Source organism: Lampetra fluviatilis, chromosome 27 (assembly GCF_964198595.1).
Source record: "Lampetra fluviatilis chromosome 27, kcLamFluv1.1, whole genome shotgun sequence".
Lineage (NCBI taxonomy): Eukaryota > Metazoa > Chordata > Hyperoartia > Petromyzontiformes > Petromyzontidae > Lampetra > Lampetra fluviatilis.
This window is the reverse complement of record NC_136301.1, coordinates 1591589-1614022: the sequence shown is the minus strand read 5'-3', so window position 1 is coordinate 1614022 and position 22434 is coordinate 1591589. Positions and strand designations below refer to the sequence as shown.

General features: G+C 52.5%; 2 protein-coding genes and 2 non-coding genes across 4 annotated transcripts; 1 reads left to right on the top strand and 3 right to left on the bottom strand.

The window, feature by feature from the left end:
- Nucleotides 1-224: 224 nt before the first annotated feature.
- LOC144942441 (uncharacterized) lies at nt 225-11147 on the bottom strand. Its single transcript, XM_078869313.1, has 7 exons — nt 10720-11147; nt 8278-8377; nt 4849-4911; nt 3044-3063; nt 2606-2663; nt 1599-1726; nt 225-503 (listed from the first exon to the last, which is right to left on the bottom strand). The coding sequence occupies exons 1-7, from the start codon at nt 10993-10995 to the stop codon at nt 225-227; spliced, it is 924 nt and encodes a 307-aa protein (XP_078725439.1). The 5' UTR covers nt 10996-11147.
- A 4800-nt stretch (nt 11148-15947) lies between these two features.
- Nucleotides 15948-20099, bottom strand: COPS9 (COP9 signalosome subunit 9). Its single transcript, XM_078869003.1, has 3 exons — nt 19853-20099; nt 18249-18321; nt 15948-16929 (listed from the first exon to the last, which is right to left on the bottom strand). Exons 1-3 carry the CDS (start codon nt 19919-19921, stop codon nt 16892-16894), a joined length of 180 nt encoding a protein of 59 aa, XP_078725129.1. The 5' UTR covers nt 19922-20099; the 3' UTR covers nt 15948-16891.
- Nucleotides 20100-20839: 740 nt separating this feature from the next.
- On the top strand, nt 20840-20911 carry TRNAP-UGG (transfer RNA proline (anticodon UGG)). The gene has a single exon. It is a non-coding gene; the product is annotated as a tRNA-Pro (tRNA).
- A 1057-nt stretch (nt 20912-21968) lies between these two features.
- Nucleotides 21969-22040, bottom strand: TRNAP-AGG (transfer RNA proline (anticodon AGG)). The gene has a single exon. It is a non-coding gene; the product is annotated as a tRNA-Pro (tRNA).
- Between the last annotated feature and the right edge of the window lie 394 nt (nt 22041-22434).

Genomic DNA, 22434 nt, shown 5'->3' with positions numbered 1-22434 from the left:
CGCACCTGGCAGGCATTCAAGGCCGAGTCGACCTAGGGGAGGCCAGCCCAAGACCGGCTCAAACATTCGCCACCGTTGCCGGCCGCGACCGACATTCGAACTCGGGTTCACCGCTTTCACAGCGCGGCGCGCTAACTGCTCCGCCACCGCTCCTTCACGGAATCACCGGCCCCCCCCCCCACCCCCCCCCCCTCCCCCCCCACCCCCCCCACCCACCGCTGGCGCTACCCGGCCCCGAGGCGCACGGCGCCCATGAAGGTGGCGCGCGGGTGAGAGGTGATGTGCGTGCGCGGGTAGAGCGCCGTCAGCGCCAGCCGGTCGCCGGCGCGCAGGGCTCGCACGCACGCCGCGTGGCACGTGCCGAACCCCCCTCCGCCCCCCCCAGAGCCCCCCCCCGAGCCCCCCAGGCCGACGCCGGCGCTGAGCGAACACTGCAGGAATTCCTCGCGACCGTTCAGCACCAACACGTGGCCCGTTACGTCAGAGAAGTTCCGGTAGAACACCTGGTGGGGGCGGGGGGGTGAGAGGGTGAGGGAGGAAAGGGGGGACAAGGGGGGGGGAGGTTGGGGGGGGCAAGGCTTTGCCGCTTGCTTTAATGTTTTAGCAACTCAAAAAAACTAAACTAGTTTTTTTTCGATTTAAAGCTTTCGTGACTGCAGGGATTCATCTTCTTGGTTCTTTTGGTAAAGTCACGTAGAAGGGAAATAATAAAATAATAAAAATAAAACATGATAACATAATTCTCACGACGTTTCGGCCACAGGTCTGTTGGAAAGACAGCGTCTGAAACCAGACGCTGTCTTTCCGACAGACCTGTTCTTCACCTGTGGACGGCTGCTTGCGTTGTGCCCGAAACGTGGTGAGAATTATTTTATTATGTTTTATTTTTATTATTTTATTATTTCCCTTCTACGTGACTTTACCGAAAGAACCAAGAAGATAAACGAGTTTTATTTTAGCAGGTAAGGCCCACTGAGCTATGTAGCTAATTTTCAGAAATCACTTGGCCACAAATGATAACTCAATGAAGTGGCTTATCACGTGGAAATGTACAGCAGCCAAATACTCTAAACGCACGTTGATTCTAAACGTGGAGGGAAAAACCGGGGGACCTGGAGAAAAATCCACGTGACCAAATATACAACAGGCGTCAGGGTCTGGATGGAACCCACGATCTCCTGTAAAACCAGACGAAGCATCAAGTTTCAACCGTGCCAATGCCATGCTGTAGTCCAGCCTAGGTGTACACAGATCCTCACGGTGGCTAAGAGATGTTAACTACCTCGCCTGGTATACAGGAGGTCGTGGTTTCGATCTCGACCCTGACAATGCCTGCTGTTGTTTAGGAGTTTGCGTGTCTCTCCATCCGTGGTTGCATGGATTTTTATCCGGGTGCTCTGGTTTTTCCACCCACATTTCGAATCAAACATGCGTTTAAGAGTATTTGGTTGCTGTAAATGTCCACACAATAAGCCACTTCGCTTCAGAAATAAGAGCTGTACAGCTCAGCGGCCCTTACCTAGTAAAATTAAAAAAAGTTTTTGTTCATAGTTTTAGCCCTGCGGGGTTTTCCCGAGTTGATGTGGAGATGCGAGTACCTGGCTGTAGATAAAGTAGAGGCCGGGCATGAGCACCTCCAGCTCGCCAGAGCGCAGGAGGCGAAACGCGCCGGGGGAGAGGAGGAGGCGCTCCCTGTCCCAGTCCGAGAGCACACCCCCTTTAAGATCTCACGCACACCACGGCACACACACTCACGTTAGCACCATACACACAGCGTGGCACACACACTCACCACGGTACACGCACACACCACGGTACACGCACACACCACGGTACACGCACACACCACGGTACACGCACACACCACGGTACACGCACACACCACGGTACACGCACACACCACGGTACACGCACACACCACGGTACACGCGCACACCACGGTACACGCGCACACCACGGTACACGCGCACACCACGGTACACGCGCACACCACGGTACACGCGCACACCACGGTACACGCGCACACCACGGTACACACACACACCACGGTACACACACACACCACGGTACACACACACACCACGGTACACACACCACGGTACACACACACACCACGCTACACACACACACCACGCTGCACACACCACGGTACACACACACACCACGGTACACACACACACCACGGTACACACACACACCACGGTACACGCACACACCACGCTACACGCACACACCACGGTACACGCACACACCACGGTACACGCACACACCACGGTACACGCACACACCACGGTACACACACACACCACGGTACACGCACCACGGTACACACACACACCACGGTACACACACACACCACGGTACACGCACCACGGTACACACACACACCACGGTACACGCACCCACCACGGTACACGCACCACGGTACACACACACACCACGGTACACACACACACCACGGTACACACACACACCACAGTACACACACCACGGTACACGCACCACGGTACACACACACAGACACACGCACACCCTTGTGTTCGGGTCCCACCTCGCTGACCGTGCGACGAGGTACACGCGTGCGGTCACCCCACCCGCTACTTACCCTTCTCCACGCTGACGATGGCATCAATGCCGGGCACATGGGCCACCTTGACCATGTCCTGAGAGAGAGGGGGGAGGGGGCCACAGTCACTCTCACCTCCTCAACCACCACCGCCACCACCACCACGTCACCTCCTCAACCACCACCACCACGTCACCTCCTCAATCACAACCACCACCCCCACAGAGATGACGGAACTGTAAACTAGGAACACGACAATCGTATTGTGGAACACCCGCAACGAGAACGTGCCATTGTGGGACTTCAGTCACCATAACAAAAAAGGCATTCTGGGAAAAAAAACCGAAAACCAGGACACGGAATTCGCGGCAAGAGAACCATAACGGGGAAACGTTTCCCATTCCTGATCGCGGTGGAAGATCCAACAACACAAGGGGGGGGTGGGGGGGGGTGTAAAAAACACGGCCGTGTACTCACATCACACGATCCGGGCGAGCCTGCGGACACACAAAGACAACACGAGCGTCAGGAGACACGACGCGGGAAGCAGCGGCACGCCGAGCGACGGCGGCGTCCGCCTACGGTCGACGACACAGCGCCGAGGCGGTGCAACACCTCGCAACGCCTTGCAATACGTTGCAATACGTTGCAATACGTTGCAACACCTTGCAATACGTTGCAATACGTTGCAATACCTCGCAACACCTCGCTACACCTAGCTGATCCCGTCGAGGAGCATAAAACATCATCCTCACTGCCGCAGCTTCTGGCTAACCATCGAACAAAGACGGTCAACTGCGTCGCGTGATGTCAGATGCGCGTCTGCGGCCGTCTGGAATGCACTTCCTTTCGATATTAGGAAGCCATTGGAGCCAAGCACTTAAATCTAGATTAAAAACCCAGTTCTTTAGAACTGCTATTGTAGTTTAGTTTGTTGTCCTTCCCCCGCACCTCCGATTAACACGGTTGGCTACGTACGGTGCGAAAGAAGTTCAACAAACACGCACACAGTGCATACGAGGCAGTGGAGCGACTGGGTCAGCGACCGTCACCACCAGTCCCTGCGCTCTCGTTGGCCTTCTCTGGGCAACGCGAGATCCCTCCACGGAATAACGCGCCGCCCGGACGCTCCGGGGTCCCATCGGATTTGGGAGGTCAAGCAGAGGTCAAGCAGAGGTCAAGCCCGCAGAGAGCTGGGGGTTTGGTGCTCGTCCCGGGCTTGCCGCGGGGGATGCACGGTGGGCAACACTCGACTGGCCAGAAGTGGTGACGTTTTGGTAAATTCACCCCGGCACGACCCGCATGACCCGCACGTCTTGAGACTCCACTGTGTAAATCCCCATTGTACTAACCTGCACAGAAACCCAGACTCACACAAATACCAGACTTAGAGTAATCAATAGACCGACGCAGAGACCCATAGACTCGTACGGAGAATGAAAGATCGAGACCCACAGACTCGTACAGAGATCCATCGACTCACACAGGGAGACCCATATAATATTAACATGTCTGTTGACCGCCTCCACAAATGTAGCACGCCCACTGTTTCTGTGCGGCGTGTTGAGATGTGGCCGGGTTCCGATGCAGCTGTACACACGATGCGGTGTGCATGCAGCGCATCGATGCTGAACTTCTTTTGCACCGTACGCAGCCAACAGTGCTAACTCGCCACTGACCTGCCCCGACTGGGCGTCTGTGTACAAAACAAAAAGAGCTTCACAGCTCATCAGATTCCTCCAGACGAAATAAAAGATTCAGACTCTGAGACGCCGCGTAACCGCACACTGCAGCTTCTCCATCGCTGCTCGTGGCTCACGGCACGTGGTGGGGCGGGGCGAGGGGACGCAGATTGGGGCCCTGGAATGGAACCGGTCCATCCCTTGGGCCGGCACAGCCCAGAGGGAAGCGGTCAAAAAACGCAGCAGCAGCAACTGCAGCAGCAGCAGCAACTGCAGCAGCAACTGCAGCAGCAACTGCAGCAGCAGAAGCAACTGCAGCAGCAGAAACTGCAGCAGTAGCAACTGCAGCAGTAGCAGCAACTGCAGCAGCAGCAACTGCAGCAGCAGCAACTGCAGCAGCAGCAACTGCAGCAGCAACTGCAGCAGCAGAAGCAACTGCAGCAGCAACTGCAGCAGCAGAAGCAACTGCAGCAGCAGCAACTGCAGCAGTAGCAACTGCAGCAGTAGCAGCAACTGCAGCAGCAGCAACTGCAGCAGCAGCAACTGCAGCAGCAGCAACTGCAGCAGCAGCAACTGCAGCAGCAGCGGCGGTTGCCTCACCTGCTGGGCCGGGAGGTCCTGGGATTCCGTCTTTCCCGTCCCTTCCCGGGGGTCCGGGGGGCCCTGGAAGGGAAGACAAAGGAGACGCACCCCCAGTCACTCTCTCGAAGACGCACCCCCAGAGACAAACCCCCAGAGACACACGCAAAAAGACAAAGACCCCCCCCCCCCCCCCGTATAGCCTTGACCGACTGTTGGGGCAAGTGTTGTTAGCGTGCACACACTCACACACACGCTTTCACACAGACACACATACGATCGCAGACACACACACGTAAATCAACACACACTCACATTACAAAGATATATGCACCACAGACGCACACTCTCCACACAGTCGCCAACATCCACTGAATCAGCATTCTTTAGGGAAAAAAAAAATGTAGAACACGCGAAAACACGTGAAACTAAAAGAAAGTCGTGTAAAACACAACCACACAATTTCGAATTAAAGTTTTCGTGCCTGCAGGGATACAAACTCCTCACGGACCAGGGGGAGAATTGGCATCCGAGTCGGGAATCGAATCAAGGCACTTTTTACTGTGAGGCACGAGCGTGACCACTGAATTTGGCAAAAGTATCGCTCTGGAAATCACAAATATCGACGTGACCGTCATGGGAGGACATTTACAGTCATATTCAGCGCAGGTGGGGAGGTGCTTCCCTCGACTGTGTGTGGGTACCATGGTGGCAAGACGTTAACTACCGCACCTGGTACACAGGACGATGCGAGTTCGACCACGACCCCGACACCTGCTGTGTATAGTTGGAGTTGTCAAGTTCTCCCCGTGGTCGCGCGGATTTATCTCCGAGTCCTCCGGATTTTCCCTCCACATTTAGAGTCTTTGGCTGCTGTACATTTCCACGTGATAAGCCACTTCTCGTTGAGCTATCATTTGTGATATAGCCAGGTGGCTTCTGAAAAAACAGCTATATGGCTCAGTGGGTCTTACCAGGTAAAATAAGCATAGTAGTCGTATGTATGTTGAACTTCTTTCGCACCGTACGTAGCCAACCGTGCTAATCGGAGGTGTGGTCAACTGGAGAGGTCACTTGAAGAAGGGACCTCAGCGGTAGCTCTGCAGTGACCGCTTCTGCGGGGGGGGGGGGGGGGGGTCGCCATTTGCTCTGCGAAGGGTTTCCAAATGTATTCTTCATGGCGACGTGACAACCATCGCAAAAGTCACCGGTTTGGCCGCAGTGCGACAACCGTCAGCTCTGGGCGATGCCGACAGCACAACTGGTAAGAAACTGGAAGAAATGCAAGCAATGCGTAGACAGACAGAAAGAGAGAGCAGGAGAGAAAATCCATGGGCCCTGAAAATGCAGAATTGTGGGAGTAATTGAGAAGCCGTTGTGTTTGTAATTGAACTGGCGAGCGTGTGCAAAGCCCGACGCGAAACTTGGCGTCTCGTCAAGAGTCGAGGGTTAATTTTAGCCGTTATGCAAAGAGAGGAGCTCACTAAATTAACAGGCGCTAATGCACACTTAGTGGGGAATGTGTGAAATCCTACCCGCGCGTGCGAGTGTGCTCACACTCGCACGCGCAGTGTACGCACGCACAGTGTACGCACGCACAGTGTACACACGCGACACACTCCCATGCACATTCACACGCGCACAATGTGCACGTTGCACACAGTGTGCACACACGTAGACACTCATGACGCACACGACACTTGCAGCATAAACTCACACACACACCATGCACACATGCACCATGCACACACATGCACCATGCACACACATGCACCATGCACACACACACACACACTCGCTAAGACCACTCACACACACAGACACAAAGTTACACTACATGCAAAGATACACCACACATAGACAGACCACACACACACCACTCGCACACAAGACACACAAAACACACATTTCACTCACACACGCCGCACATGAGCACGTACATGACCAATTCACCCCTAATGCCCTCATCACATCTCTAACAAGCCGAGCAGGCTGCAGCATGGTTCGTGCTCGGGTGGGAGGCTGCCAGGCAATGCCAGGCGTTGTACGCTTGGGCTGTGTGAGACGAACAGGAAACGATGGCGGCGCAGCAATGGGTTTCTGTGCGGACGCGTTGAGCGTGCGACTCCCTCGTATGCCTGGCGGGCCGTCTCTGGGTTCTCCGGTTTCCTCCCACGTGGATCCAAACTCCCATTCATGGAATCAGTCAAACATCCCAAAAGAATCTCAAGGCTTAAGTGGAGGCTTTCCAAGGCAAATAGATGGAATGAGTATTATTACTACTGCTCCATACAAACACACAACATAGGGATGGACACACACACACATTACAAATCACGCACGAAAACACACACAAACAACATGTAAACCAAGACACAGGTGATCGATCCCCTTGAGACTACGTGAAGCGTTGAAGGCTCGCTTCTGATAAAAGGCCACAGAACAGACCCAGGTGTTACGGCTTGACTTGGATGTCTGCCGAACGCACCACCTGTGCTGCCCACTGTGCCAAGCGGCTGCGTTTTGGCCGCCCGGCGTTCCGCTCGTTTGTCGCGAGCGTAGCACCACCGCCCTCCATTGCCACGGGAGGGCGACGGTCTCCCATATTCCTTCTTCCACTGGCTCCATCCGAGCCGAGCCGGCACGGGGTCCTCGTGGTGCGGGTCGTTTCACCCACTGGCTATTTGCCGTGCTGAGCCGGAAACCGAAACCGCGATACGCTGGCGTCGCAAGACATTCGAATCTGGCTCCGGGACAAGCAGGGCGAGTGCAGCGTGCGTGACGCGAGTCGGTGACACCGCGAGGACTGAGGCGTCACCTCGTCGTCACCTACATGCGTCTCAGTCACACGTCGCGTGCGACTTCAGTGGCACGGCTCGGCATCTGAAGCGGAAAAAAACAACTTGGTGCCTTCTTAGCTCGGCTGTTGAGTGGTATATAGGTGCAACTGGCCAGAGGCATACACAAAGACAAATTGACACATACCACAAACAAACACGAATATAAATATCCCCCATATAGCCTTAACAGACTGCAGGGGCAAGTGCTGTTAGTGAATAACACCTGCGAAGGTGATCACGGTTACACAAGAGGATGGGTGGCCAGACCGCCTTTGTCTCCCCAGTGGCCATGTTTACACATCCCACCAGGTACTCATTTGAGGCTGAGTCGACCTAGGGGAGGCCCAGGACCAGTTCAGACAATCGTCACAGTTGTTGGCCATGAGCGGGTATGGAACTCGGGTCGCTGGGTTCGTAGCGCAGCGCGCAAACCGCTACACTACAGCGGTTAGCGCGCTGCACGCACACGCACACATGCACACACACGCACCCACACACACACGCACCCACACGCACACGCACCCACACACACACGCACCCACACACACACACACGCACCCACACACGCACGCACCCACACACGCACGCACCCACACACACACGCACCCACCTTTCTTTCTCCTATCGCGAGGCCTCTCCCTCCGTCGGCCCGGTGCCTCCCTCCTCTCCCGCATGCCCACCGCCGCCGCCTCCTCCTCCCACAGAGGTTGCTGTCGCATGCACAAAGGTCAGACGTAAAAGGGCGCCATTGCTACGAAGGCACAACTGCCCGACCAGTTCCACACGGGGCAAGGGTTGTGTAACTTTATGACAGGGCAGAGGTGCCACGTTTATAGCTGCGGGTCAGACGTGCCGAGATGTAGGGCCCGCTCACGGGCGTGAGCGCAACAGATCTTAATCCGTGCATTGTTATGTGCCCGACACAAAGACTTTATATCGTTGGTCATGATCAATCCACTGCTGAATGAGGGCCTCAAAGCCACCGCCACATGTCACGTTCTTGCAATGTGATCATCCACCCTGCATCTGTAATAGGAACTGATTTAATCACTCCATCTCCCAGGAAGTCGTGCTCCTGGGTGTGTTCCCGTGATGGACTTGGCCCAACAGGGAAATGTGGAATTCCCGCCATTGGCTCAAGGTCAGCAATGATAATGAGCACCATGCCAAAGCTAGCAGACTTTTTTCGTGTATACTTGCCCAGGAAGACCCTCGCTCAGTCTCAAGGTGATTTTTCAGGAGGGTTTCTGCTGCATTGGGGTGTTTGTACAATTCCATTGACAAGTCTTTTGCATTTTAACACTAAACTGCTATGGTGACAACTCCTCAATGTGTGTGTGTGTATATTTATGTATAGAATTCCCTCGTTATTCATGAGGGATACGTTCCGGAGACGCTCATGAAAAGTAAATTTCGTGGATGATATTGGCCTACGAATATTGTATGCGCAATGTCTGCAGATGCTTATAAAGGTTCAAGAAGTTCTCTCTTACTTTCTCGTCAGTTTATCTCATCACTTTCTCACATCACATGCTCTCTCGTCACTTTCTTTCCTCTCTCCCGATGCAGTTGTGTAGAGTCACAGATGTGATTCGCGATAGCCAAAATCGCAGATAGCAAGTTCGTGAACAACGAGGAAATACTGCACTGTGTATATACTCTCAACCGTTTCTCAAATGTCGTCTCCATTGTTCTTCTATCAGCGCCATAAAATGAAGAGCAATGCGCCACTGTCAGAGCGGACTGCAGAGGCAGACCGCGGCGATTAAAGCATTGAACCAACATTGGCACTCCATTGGAACTGATAGGCCAATGATAGGTCAACGTTGGACAACGTTGTTTATTGAGGAGATCCCCCAATTGTGAAGTGGTGGCACTCACGTCTCACATCAAAAAGTCGCTGGCTTCGATTACCGACTGCGCTGCCTTTCTGTGTGGGGTTCGCATGTTCCCTCTCCCCCTGTTCTGCATGGGTTTTCTCCAGATTCTCCGGCTTTATCCCATAGCTGACTGATATTCGCCAAACATCCCGATGCTGAACACGAACCGCAAATGACTCAAATGGCATTACACAGCAACAATATCTCGATATGAAACTTCGCTAAAACAGCCACCAGACACCGCCTTCCGAGGTATACAAGCGTAAGATTAATATTCCAGCTCTTCAGTTTGAAATCAATCTGATTTGACTGTCGCGCAACGAACATCTCTATTGCAGAGCGTCTATTAACATGCTGCACCCTAGTGGGGATAAGAGGTCGGTTGAAAAAATCTCGGATGTAGTTCTGTGATGTCTTCTTCCGTGGGCCGCTCTGGGGTGATGCACTTCTCTGCGAGGGTTCCGTATGGATTCTTAATCTAATGACCGACGCCGATTGCACAATTGGGAAATACATTTGGAAAAGTCACGAGCAAAGCATTGCAGATATTCGTCAGCGATCCTGGCTCTGAGCGAGAATCGAATTCGGGTCATCCGGGTTTACAGCGCAGTGCGCTAACAACTGCGCCACGACTCCCCACGTGTTCACACACACACATATAGAACACGAGACAAAGACCCCCCCACCCACCCCCGTATAGCCTTAGCAGACTGTTGGCTTAAAGTGTTGTTATCGAGCACATATGAAGGCTGGACACAGCACGCGAGGGGGTGGGTGACCAGCACCACCCCCGTTCGCCTTTGTCCTACTAGTTGCGACGTTTTACACATCGCACCAGGTACTCAATTAAGACCGAGTCGACCTAGTCGAGGCCCAGGACTGGTTCTGATCATTCGTCACCGGTGTTGGCCGTTGAGCGGGGGAAGAACTTAGGTTGCCGGGTTTGCAGCGTAGCGCGCTAACCGCTGCGCCACCGCTCCCAAACACGTGCCCACAAACGTAAACACGCACGTGCACGTTCTGCTCATGTCGACTCAAAGGTCAACAAACACAACAGCAGCAGCAAAGATCCCCGGAATAGCCTTCACAGACTTTCATGAACGCACACACACACACGAACGCGCGTACACGCACACACGTGCCAACCACACACACACCACACTACACCCCACCTGCACCCAGCCTCCTCCTCCTCGCTCCGCCACAGCCACGCAGCGCCTCTCCAGCGCCTCCAGGCGGAGCCTCACGTCCACGTACGCGACCACGAGCAGCAGCAGCAGCAACAGCAGCAGAAGTAGCGGCAGCCCCGGGAGTCCCGCGCCGAACCCTCTCCTCCGTCCCTCGTCGCCGGGGCTCGGCGCACCTTCCGCGCCGCGGATTCTAGGCGAGCTTCGTGGTCCCGACTCGGGCCTACCCACGGCGAGGCGGTCCGCGGGGTCTACAGCCATTGGGAACGCGCGGACGGGCTAATGCATCGCAGAGGAGGGCGGGTTTGATTGGGGCTTTCTCGCCTTCGCCCGCGCTTGACTGGCGAATGTTGAAAGTTTATTGTCCAAAGTTTTCGCGAAACACCCCGGGAGCCGCTTTCAGGCTCCGCTCTCCGCGCTCTTGGTACGAGGGGGCGGGGCTAAGGCACAGGCTACGCCCCCTAAGACTTCGACTCCGCCCCCTATGGCTTAGACTCCGCCCCCTAATGCTTAGACTCCGCCCCCTAATACTTAGACCACGCCCCCTGGCGTGCCCCCGCCCACCCAGGCGATAACGGAAAACCCAACCAGTTATTCGAATAATGGCTTAACATTTCGCGACGTTTCAGGCAATGGCCCTTCTTTGTAGCACATTGATAAGAGAGACCAGAGAGATAGAATGATGCACGTAATTATTGATGATAATTATGATTGGTTATTTATATGACTTTTTTATTATGTGTGAAATCAACAAACATGTTTTGGATGTTTTTGGGAGGATTACGGTAATATTGCACTCGTGATTGTGGGCATCGTTCATTGATTATTGCAAATGTTAAGATAACGATTGGTGACTTACTGATAATCTTCGCCGTTACCAAGATTAGAATCGCAGTGATTTCGAGCTCAAATGAGAAGTGAGGCGGTTCTCACCTCCTGTTTACAGCCCTGAGCCAGTGGTAGATTCCACGTTCCTATGGCGGGGGCAAGTATTATCATAGAACTGCTGTTGAATTTCAATAAAGTGGTATTTGTTTTATCGATCCCGGAAATATGATGGGTTGAGCCATCCTGGTCGGATATACAAATATATATTGGTGATGGTTTATTGCAGATTACAATTATTGATTCATCGATAACGGATTATGATTGACAATTCTTCATTGTGATTATAACTGGTTGCTGATTATTATAAAGATGCGTACTTTATTATGATCATGGCGACGTGTTGATAATGATGAGTTACCCCCGTGTATTCCACTTAGACGCATACGATATTGAGACAAAGATCATCCGTGTAGCCTACACTGTTGGGACAAGTTCTGTTAGTCAACACTAACAATATGGTGGTGAAAATAGCCCCACGACCGGCCGCCTTTGTCTCCCCAGTTCTGATGTTTACACACCACGGCAAATACCGTACTCAGTTTGAGGCTGAGTTGACCTCGGGGAGGTCCAGGACCGTTTCGATATTGAACCGTGAGTGGGAATCGAGCTCGGGTCGCCGGGTTCGTAGTGCAGCGCGCTAACCACTGCGCCACCACTCTCCGCATACACAAAAGAGAAACACACTGGCGACACACGGAGGTGTGTGTGTGTGTGCGCGTGCGTCCGGTGTTTCTGGAACCGCAGTGTGCCGGGAGGCCGCGCGAGCCGCACCGCGTGTCCCGCGCGAGAGCTTCACGACGGCAGCTGTCGCCATCCACAGCGCGAGAACCCGAGCTGCGACGGGGAACAGAGCCCCCAGCTCCTGGGACATCCACCTCTCTGCAGCCCCATCCCTCCTCCCCCGCTTCATCCTTCAACACCACCCGACTCCTCCCTCCTCACCCATCAACCCTCCTCCATCCTCTCCCACAGCCTCAACCCTCTACCTCATTCTCTCCTCTACAGCCTCATCCTTTAACCCTCCTCCATCTTCTCCAGCATCAACCTCCTCCCCTACCTCCTCTCGAACCCCTCTCATCACCCCTCCTCATCCTCATCCCTGCTCCTCCTAAGCCTCCTCTTCCATCCTCCTCGACCTTCCCTCCTCCCTTCACTCCAGCTCCGCGCCCCTCCTCCTCCTCCTCATTTATCACCGCCGTGGCTGCACCTGTTAGCGATGCTCCGAGTTGATTTCCAGCGTCGGGACACGAGCCGGAGTTCCCATGGAGGCGGAGAGCCGCTCTGATGAATCGGCCAAAGTCACGATCTAGCCACTGATGGATGGATGCTATCCACGCCATGGCCATCTCTCACGGTCCTACGATTCAACATTCACCGAGCACATGCGCACGACATGAATGCATCGTGCCGCCTCCGCAGGTGACGTTCTCTTAGCACATACTAAAAATAAATTGTATGTTTTATGAAGGGTCATTGCCCAAAACGTCGCCTATTGTACTATGATACATCTCCTTTACCAGTGGCAAAACATTGTAGTAGGTTTTAACCCTTTAAACTGGTACTAAGAAAAGCTGTCTCGGGTGTGGACCAATCAACTTCAAGGACAGTGCATATCATTATCATCATCAGAGTTGTTCCTTTTTGTTTGCATTGTGACTGCTTATGTTGTGGTTATTGCAAACATGATGCCTTGTATAAAGGTATCAGTTTTTGTACCAGTTTAAAGGGTAAAAACCTACTACTCTAAGTCGCCTATTGTATTTTTTTTTATTTTAAAGCTGCACCACTGCCAACAGCAGCAGCATCGCCAAATAATTTCTTTAACTTTTCAAGGGTCGTGACATTGGCTGACAGGAGCGCGTTCGCCGCTTGTTCCAGAAGTCCGCGGATCGCATCCAGCGGCTGCCCTGGTTATCATTGCGGTGTGCCATCACCGCAATGATACTACGCGCCGTCTGCTTCACAGTCAACGTGAAACATCCCCTGCCGTCATTTGCAAGAAGAGGACCTTGTGTGCCGGCGTCAGGGTCAAACTTTGCCCAATTCGAAAATTACCCGCAAATTATTAAATGACAACACAGTACATAATCATCGTCCCCTACTGACAAGACTAATGCTGAGGTCACGTTTGCGAATGACTCATGCTAGTCTAGATTTGAAGCTTTCGTGACTGCAAGGAATCCATACTCTTTGGTTATTTTTTTCGGTAAAGTCACGTAGGTGAAAAAATAAACGAAAACTAAATTAAATCACGACGTTTCGGGCGCAACACAAACGTCCTTCTTCAGGTGGGGACAACGCTACGTTGATTTTTTCACCGACGTGACTTTACCGAAAAAAAGTATCATGCTAGTCTCTTGCGCTCTCACTTGATGCATCTAAATATTGACTTAAAACCGTGGTTCACAATGGCCAGCAGCATCATCATCGGCACTGTGACAGCAAAAACTTTTCTCGCAGATCCACCCACGAAACCCCACCCCTCGCCCCCTTCTACCCCCCCCCGCCCCTCTCCCCTGAAGGCCACAGCCGACTCAATAACATCTCCACCCAGACAGGTGCCGACGATATCAATGCCCTCACCATGGGACCCAATCGCGTGCACTCCGCCAAATTCATCTGACCACCTGAATGAACCATTCCCTTACTGCGAGGAGTAAACTCGCGAGCGGCAATAACGCACTGGAGCCGAACACTCCAGCATACTCGAAGACGATTTGGTCGATGGATGCACGCGGAGTTCGTAAACTACTGGAGCTCTGCACGTTTAAATGTAGATTGAAAACAATTGTTTTATTTTTTAAGAACTGCCTTTTGTGTTTAGTTTGTTGTCCTTCCCCCGAAACTCCGATGAACACGGTTGGCTACGTACGGTGTGAAAGAAGTTCAACATACAAGACTGCGAATACATCGTTTATTAAAAAAATATTTGTTCTCCCCCTTGTTCTGCATGAGATTCCTCTGGGTTCCACAGTTTTCTCTCAGATCTGATGAAAATGCAATGTAACCGGTACTGTATTGAATCTTGATTTGAAGCTTTCGTGACTGCAGAATCCATATTCTGGTTCTTTCGGTAAAGTCACGTAGGTAGAAAATAAATCACGACGTTTCGGGCGCAACACAAGCACCTGATGACGTACGCTTGTGTTGCGCCCGAAACGTCGTGATTTATTTTATACCGACGTGACTTTACCGAAAGAACCAAAGAGTATGGTACTGTATTGGCCAAACATCCCAATGATGATGATGATGGGGTCGTTCGCGTTCTGAATTTTTAAGTTAACAAACATGTGGAAGTGCATGTGGAAGAGTGGTGTGCACATGTAATTGCACGTGACAGTGTGATTGTGTTTGTGCGATTAGTGCAGGGATTAGCACACTGCAATGCCAACCGGGCGAGCGAGTTCAAATCCCGTTCACGGCCGACACCAGTGGCGATTATCTCAAACGGTCCTGGGCTTCCCCTAGGTCGACTCGGCCTCAAATCAGTATCTGGTGCAGTGTGTAATCCTTGCCAGTAGGGAGACAAAGGCGGCCGGCCGACTTGCCAGTCACCACACCACCTTGTGTGCCATGTCGGCCTTCGTAGGTGCTACTCGCTAACAGCACTTGCCACAACAGCCCGTTAAAGGCTTTTCGGGGGATCTGCCTTTTGTCTTTAGGACTGTGTGCAAGCGCGTGGCCGCGTGTGCGCATGCGTCTGTGCGAATTCACGCGTTTGTGTGCCCGCGCGCGTGCCCATGCGTGTGCCCGTAAGTGCTCGTGTGCCCGTGCGTGTGCCCGTGCGTGTGCCCGTGCGGGTGACCGCGCGTGTGCCCGTGCGCACGCTCGTGTGCTCTCTGCACGCATGGCAACTGTGGGAGCGGTTGCCACAAACACAGGTGCGGAGCTAAACTTAGCAGGCCGTGCCTCGAGTCCGGGGGATCGGGTCTCGGCGAGTGGTGCGCGTCCTCCACCCCCCCCCCAGCGCAGAAGCGGGCTGCCCCCCCCTCCAGCGCAGGAGCGGGCAGCCCCCCAATCGCCAGCCAGGGGAGTGTGTGTCCCTTTGTCCGTCCTGTCAATCCACGTGCCTCTTCCCCTCTGTTCCTCTGGCCGTCTTGTCCTCTCGTCGGTGTGCTCGGCCGTCCCCCGTCGCTTCGCGCGTCTTTCTCATCCGTCAATTGTCACCCCCCACCACATCTGCCCATCCTATTTGTGCGTCTGTCCATCTATTAGCCTTATCCAACTCTTCGTCTGTCTGTCCATCCAGCAATCCATTCGTCTGCCAGCTTGCGCACACAGGCAAGGTCGTCTTTCTCACAACATTAGTTGTACTTAACACGCTCAACAAATCCGAATTGTATTTGTACAGTTTGCCACGGTTATCAATGAAACTTGCCGCATCATCACAACGAAAACCACAACGGTGATGAAATCACGAACAAACGCGTGTTAACACCAGGGTTGCCTGTTCCGAACAAACAAGCCACTAGTCAGGAACAAGGGGAGCGGAACACATTCATATTGACAGAGGAACTGCTTGGGCCTCGAGTTCAGAACCTCCCCCCCCCTCCCACCCGTAAAGAGGAACAGAACAAAGTTCCGAGTGTGGAAAAAAGTGGCATCTGCAGTCCACTCTCGATCACCCAGGGGACATGGGGGGAGGAAAAGCGGGTAAGGTACGGATACAAGAAAAACCATGCGCACGCATGGGTTCTGTACCGCTTTGCAACGCGTGGAAATATTTAGTTTAACACGTCGGCTTTCGCGACCAATATCATCCATAAGTGGGTTTTTTTGGGGTAGATCGCGTAAATGTATAAATGTGTCGTTAAAACCCGCCACCACCCGACACAGCCAACTAGTAAGGGGTTGTCACGTAAACAGAACGTGGCCAATTCGTTATTAGTACAGCACTAACCGGTGTGTTGGAGAGCCAAGCCACAACATTTACAATCTGAGTACGACGTTTCACCAGTAATTACAACCAGCTTCATAAGGCGACGCCTGAATTGGCACGTTCTGTTTACGTGACAACCCCTTACTAATTGGCTGTGTCGGGTGGTGGCGGGTTTAACGACACATATATATTTACGTGCTCTAACCCAAAAAAAACCTCTATTATGGAAATCTTTAATTAGCGGAAACGCCACGTTCCAAGCCGACATCACGCGTCACGACATCATCAGCAGGGGAGGTTGGGGGGTGGAGCCGAGCTGGGAGTGGGCGTGGCATGGCTGTGCAAGTCGCGTTCCGATTGGCCGGCGGCTCCTGGGTGGTAGGAGCTTCCTCACTGGACGTCGTCATCGTCAAAGAGATCATCGAAATCTGGCGACAGAAAGAGAAACAATCGGAGCGGGTGGAGCGTGCGGGGAGGCGCACTGCGCTCACCAACTCGGCGACAGTGGAGCTATGGACAGTGGTGAGCGATATCCGAAGCAGTCCGGGGCTCCCCCCCCCCCATTTCACCACCTGGCACCGACTGGTCTGAAGTGCGGTCAAATAGCTCCCCTGACCGACACAGCGTGGGAGACAGGCACCTCATTCAGCAGTGGATTGACAAGTGGGCCGCACATGTTCAGAGATACGAGGCTCTAGCGTCGCATATACACGAGCCACAGTGCGTGCGGTGAGTGAGAAGAGTGCGCAGTGAATGTTGTGTGTGGCAAGTGTTTGGAGTGGTATGCGGGGAGTGTGTGGCAAGTGTGTGGTGTGGTATGCGGGGAGTGTGTGGCAAGTGTGTGGTGAGCAGCAAGTGTGGATGAGAAGAGTGCAGTGTGAGTGTCGTGTTTGGTGAGTTTTGTGTTGAGTGTGTGGTGAGTTTTGTGTTAAGTGTTTGGTGAGTTTTGTGTTGAGTGTGTGGTGAGTTTTGTGTTGAGTGTGTGGTGAGTTTTGTGTTGAGTGTGTGGTGAGTGTGTGGTTTGTGAGGAGTGTGTGCTGTGAGTGTGTGGGGTTGTGAAGAGCGTGGGGAGTGTGTGGTGGTAGGCGGGTGCGGCGAGTGGTGAGGGTGCAGATAATAATAAGACTGTAAGGGGCCATCCATTTAGTACATACGCATGGAGGGGGGAGGGGGGGGTTAACCCAAATGCGTACACTTGCATATGGGGGGTCTACTGAAAATGTACGCATAGGAAACGAGGGGGGGTGAAGCCTTGATAATAATTTATTTTGGCCTTCAAATGAGCCACAGTTCAGTGTCTCCAGCTGTCAGACAACAAGTCCTGCCGGAAGACGTGGGACTGTGGGAGAGGTGTCACTTGTATGCCACCGTGCCCCTGACTGCAGCTATCACGCAGCTCAGCAAAATAAGTGACCAAGGTACACAACTTAATTCTTTAATGCAGCCGGCGGTGGACTATCTGTTTGCTTAAACACGTTAATATTATTAATCCTTGATCGTTTCTGCGTGGATTAAATATCGGCCGTTCTATCGGATTTGGGCAGGAGGGGGGGGGGGGGTAAAAAGTCCATGTGCGTACAGGGAGGAGGGGAGGGGTCAAGTTTCGACAGATTTTTGCGTACGTACTAAATGAATTGCCCCTAATTTCAACTTATAACACGCCACCAACTCTCGCTGCCTCCACAGTGCTGGATCAGAGGCCACGTGCAGCAACATCCACCACCGCCCGGTTGAAGAGGGCACTGACCATTGTAGAAGTCGTTGTGAACCGCCTTCTCATTGGCTGCCAGGTCCATGAGCAGCCCACTGCTGCCTCCTGCCTTCTCTCACACACAGAGACACACGGAGATTTGTACCGGACAAAGATCCCCCGTACAGCCTTAACAGACTGTGGAGACGAGTGCTGTTAGCGAGCACCTATGAAGGCCGGCATGGCACACGAGGGGGTGGGTGGCCAGCACCACGCCTGGCCGCCTTTGTCTTCCTAGTGGCGATGTTTACACACAGCATCAGATGCTGAGTCCACCTAGGGGAGGCCCAGGACCAGTTCAGACAATCGTCACTGGTGTTGACCTTGAGCAGGAATCGAGCCCGGGGCGTCGGGTTTGTGGAGCAGCACGCTAACCACTACACTACCGCTCCCCACCCAGATACACACACACAGACACACACATAGACACACACATAGACACACACATAGACACATAGACACACACAGAAACTCATACAGATACAACTGCCGATCGCCACTAAGTGGCGGCGACGTCAGGACAGCACGTTTGCCAAGCTAGGTGCACTTTGAGGGTACAAGAAATGTCGAAGACCCCCTGGTAGGTTACGGAACAGACCCAGGTGCCATGGGTTGACCGACTGAGATGGCTGGCATATGCACCACCTGTGCCCCCTACTGTGCCAACTTGCCGCGTTTTAGCCGCACGGCGCTCCGCTCGTTATTGCGAGCGTCGCTCCTCTGCCTGTTGTTGTTTGAGGGCGACTGCCTTCGACTGCCCAGCAGCGTCCTTCACGAGCCTCTTCCACAGAGGCCGATCTTGACACCGCTGGTACAGGTCATCGACAAGTCCACTCAGATCTTTTTTTGTACCGCATCACTCCATCTCTTCTCTAGCAAGTTCCACGCCACGTTTAGCCCCCTCGATCCGGTCAAACAGGTGCTCGGGACATGTGGTGGCTGTGGATATGGGCTACATGACCTAGCCAACGCAAATATGAAATAATTAAAATAACTTGCGGTTGCTCGGATATAGATATACAGATATTGACACATGCAGCTACTACACATGCAGCTACTACACATGCAGCTACTACACATGCAGCTATAACACATGCAGCTACTACACATGCAGCTACAACACATGTAGCTACGGGCCCCGCACTTTCAAGGGCCCCGCGTTAAACGCTTTCCAGCTATCAATTCCGGTTCAGTGATTCTGCACTTGTTCTATTACTCTAGTACTATACCGCCTTCAACTTGAACGAACGACCGGGTGTTGAAGGTGAGCGATTTGCCGTATTATCTGGCTGTATCGCAAATGAAAACATACAATTACTTTACCAAGCAAGTTAAACATTTGTGTTTTAATATTTGCGTGTTTTTTTATTTATTCAGGGCCCCTTTATAACACCAAATGCTACAGGCCCCGCACTATCCGAGTCTGTCACCGACGTCACGCACACAGGGCGCGAATGGCGAACTGCGTGCGAGCCGCGCACACAAAGCTCAACAACAACAACATTAACAACAACAACATTAACAACAACGACGACGGCGGCGGCGATGCCGTAGCCCCATCGAGCAGTGGAGAGAGCCCGGCTCCGGCGGGGCCTCGTCACCTCGTCCAGGTCCACGTAGGGCCCCGCGCCCTCCGGGAACATCTCGTCCACCACCACGGACGGCTTCATCGCGGACGCGCCGAGCGACGGCAACAACGATGGTGAGTAGCACGACGATAACGATGATGTTGTTGATGTTGTTGTTTTTGTTGTTGTTGTTGTTGATGTTGTTGTTGTTTAATCGCTGCAATCCTCACTCGGGGGCCTGGCGAGAGAGGACCGTGTTGGTGACGATGGAATCGATTACGTTGTGCGATTCGACTCTATGCGCGTCGATTCCTCACGCTGTGTTCGATTCCCGCGGTGTGCTGGGCGTGGGGAGAAGGTTAAATCGATAAGGGGGAGCTGTGGGGAGCTGTGGGGAGCGGTGGCGCAGTGGTTAGCACCGCACTGAAGAAAGGCGACTCCGATTCGGGATCAATCCATTCGTATTGTATGAGACCGAGAGACGATTCGATTAATAATATATACCCAAGTTGTCCGAATCGATTTTACAAACGCATAGATGATGTCGATGTACCTGCGGAGGACATGACGTCATCACGTGAGCCGTGAACAGGGCGCTCATCATCCACTCACTGCGCCACTGCTCCAACAACAACAACAGAGTGGTGGTGACGTCACCACGGCGCAACGTGCCAGGCCAGGTGCACCAAGGCACGCGGACAGACAACACAGACACGCGGGATGACGTCGTCCAGCAAACGTTCCCAGCACTAGACGGTGGAAAATGACGTCATCTTGCGTGTTGTGACGTCATCGGACATCTCGTCCTTCTTGCGTGACGTCACGCTCTAGGCCAATGACGAAGAAAGGAGTCGGGCTCAAGAGAAAACCGGACGAAGCAAAGAGAACAATAAATTAAAGTTGATGTCACATCACCGCGTCGCATTTGACTCGACTTATTGATTATAACCAACGCGATCTGAACACGGTGCCCTGCTTGGTGAGGTTAAGTGGTGAATTATGCCGAGCTCCTGCATGAGCGGCTCGTTGGTCTAGGGGTATGATTCTCGCTTTGGGTGCGAGAGGTCCCGGGTTCAAATCCCGGACGAGCCCAGATTTTTATTTTATTTTTTTTAATCACCGATTGATAAGTAAATAAAACATGTTCGGGCAACCTGCCGAAAGTCGCCGGTTGGCATTGACGTTTCCGATGTGGCTATTGAAACAACAAGCACGTGCTTTTGCTGTTTTGCCGTCACCTCCCGCTTCAGTCCACTCAGTGATGGGTAAAGCCACAATGTGTCCGTCCCATTGGCAGGTCCGTGTGTGGTGGGGTAAAGTGTGGGGACTCGAGGCGCAATATTAACTACCTCGCCTGGTATGGAGGAGGTCGTCGTGGGGTTCGATCCCGACCCTGACGCCTGCTGCTGTGTATTTGGAATGTGCACGTTCTCTCTCTCTCCGTGATGTCGTGGATTTTTCTCCCTCCGGTTTCTCCCTCCACATTTAGACACAACACGCGTTGAGATAATTTTATCTGCGCTACATTTCCACGTGATGATGAGCCTTTTGTGAAAAACAGCTCCGTGCGCCTTACCTTGAAAAATAACATTAAAATCTTCTTGGTTCTTTCGGTAAAGTCACGTAGAAGAGAAATAATAAAATAATAAAAATAAAACATAATAAAATAATTCTCACGACGTTTCGGCCACAACGCAAGCAGCCGTCCTCAGGTGAAGAACAAGTCTGTCGAAACGTCGTGAGAATTATTTTATTATGTTTTATTTTTATTATTTTATTATTTCCATTCTACGTGACTTTACCGAAAGAACCAAGAAGATGAATCCCTGCAGTCACGAAAGCTTTACATCGAAATTTAAATGATTTGCTTTGTCACTTCGCTTTGCGAGTCACTGGCGCGCAGTGACCACGTGGCGGCACGCGAGAGCCCCCCCCACCACCCCCACCGCGCCCCCTGCCACCATCAACTACGACTGCACGTCTCCAAGCAGCAACACACAAATCTAACCATTTGAATGCAGTGCTCAATGTTGTAAATGTCGTTTAGGTTACACACACAATAATACAAAAATAACCACAGCAACGTGTGGAGAGAACACTGCAGGTGGAACACGGTTGAAGTTGTTCGCTAAGATAAAATAAAAAATCTGGGCTCGTCCGGGATTTGAACCCGGGACCTCTCGCACCCTAAGCGAGAATCATACCCCTAGACCAACGAGCCGCTCATACCAACGCACCGCCACGCAGCCACTTAACAGGGCGCCCAATCTCGACAACTGAAATATTGTTTTTCATTTCGGTTTTAGTTTTCATATGTTTGGTATAGCCCTGTGAGCCATTCGGCTGTTGAATCGGGTGCGACCGCAACAAACAAAAATCATGAACAAGAAAACATCTTAAAGTGACTGTGTGACGATATGCAAACAGAAAATCCAAGAAAAGACAGCAAAATATACTCCCCCCACATACACTTTGCTTTTGTGACCAGCACACAAAGGCAATGCATGTTCATAATCCACTCCAATAATAACACTGTGTAACAAAATGTATTTTTGTTCCTAGGGTAGTAAGTGTTTTTTTCTCATTGCTTATGCTTACAAAGTATATAAATTGGC

Excerpts from the sequence above, each read along its gene's own strand:
- LOC144942441 (XM_078869313.1), bottom strand. The coding sequence starts at position 10,995 with ATGGCTGTAGACCCCGCGGACCGCCTCGCCGTGGGTAGGCCCGAGTCG. Across the intron at positions 4,912-8,277 it reads TCGCGATAGGAGAAAGAAAG|GGCCCCCCGGACCCCCGGGA; the intron begins GTGGGTGCGTGT and ends CTTCCCTTCCAG. Across the intron at positions 504-1,598 it reads TCTACTTTATCTACAGCCAG|GTGTTCTACCGGAACTTCTC; the intron begins GTACTCGCATCT and ends CGCCCCCACCAG.
- COPS9 (XM_078869003.1), bottom strand. The coding sequence starts at position 19,921 with ATGAAGCCGTCCGTGGTGGTGGACGAGATGTTCCCGGAGGGCGCGGGG. Across the intron at positions 18,322-19,852 it reads CCTACGTGGACCTGGACGAG|GCAGGAGGCAGCAGTGGGCT; the intron begins GTGACGAGGCCC and ends GTGTGAGAGAAG. Across the intron at positions 16,930-18,248 it reads TCACAACGACTTCTACAATG|ATTTCGATGATCTCTTTGAC; the intron begins GTCAGTGCCCTC and ends TTCTGTCGCCAG.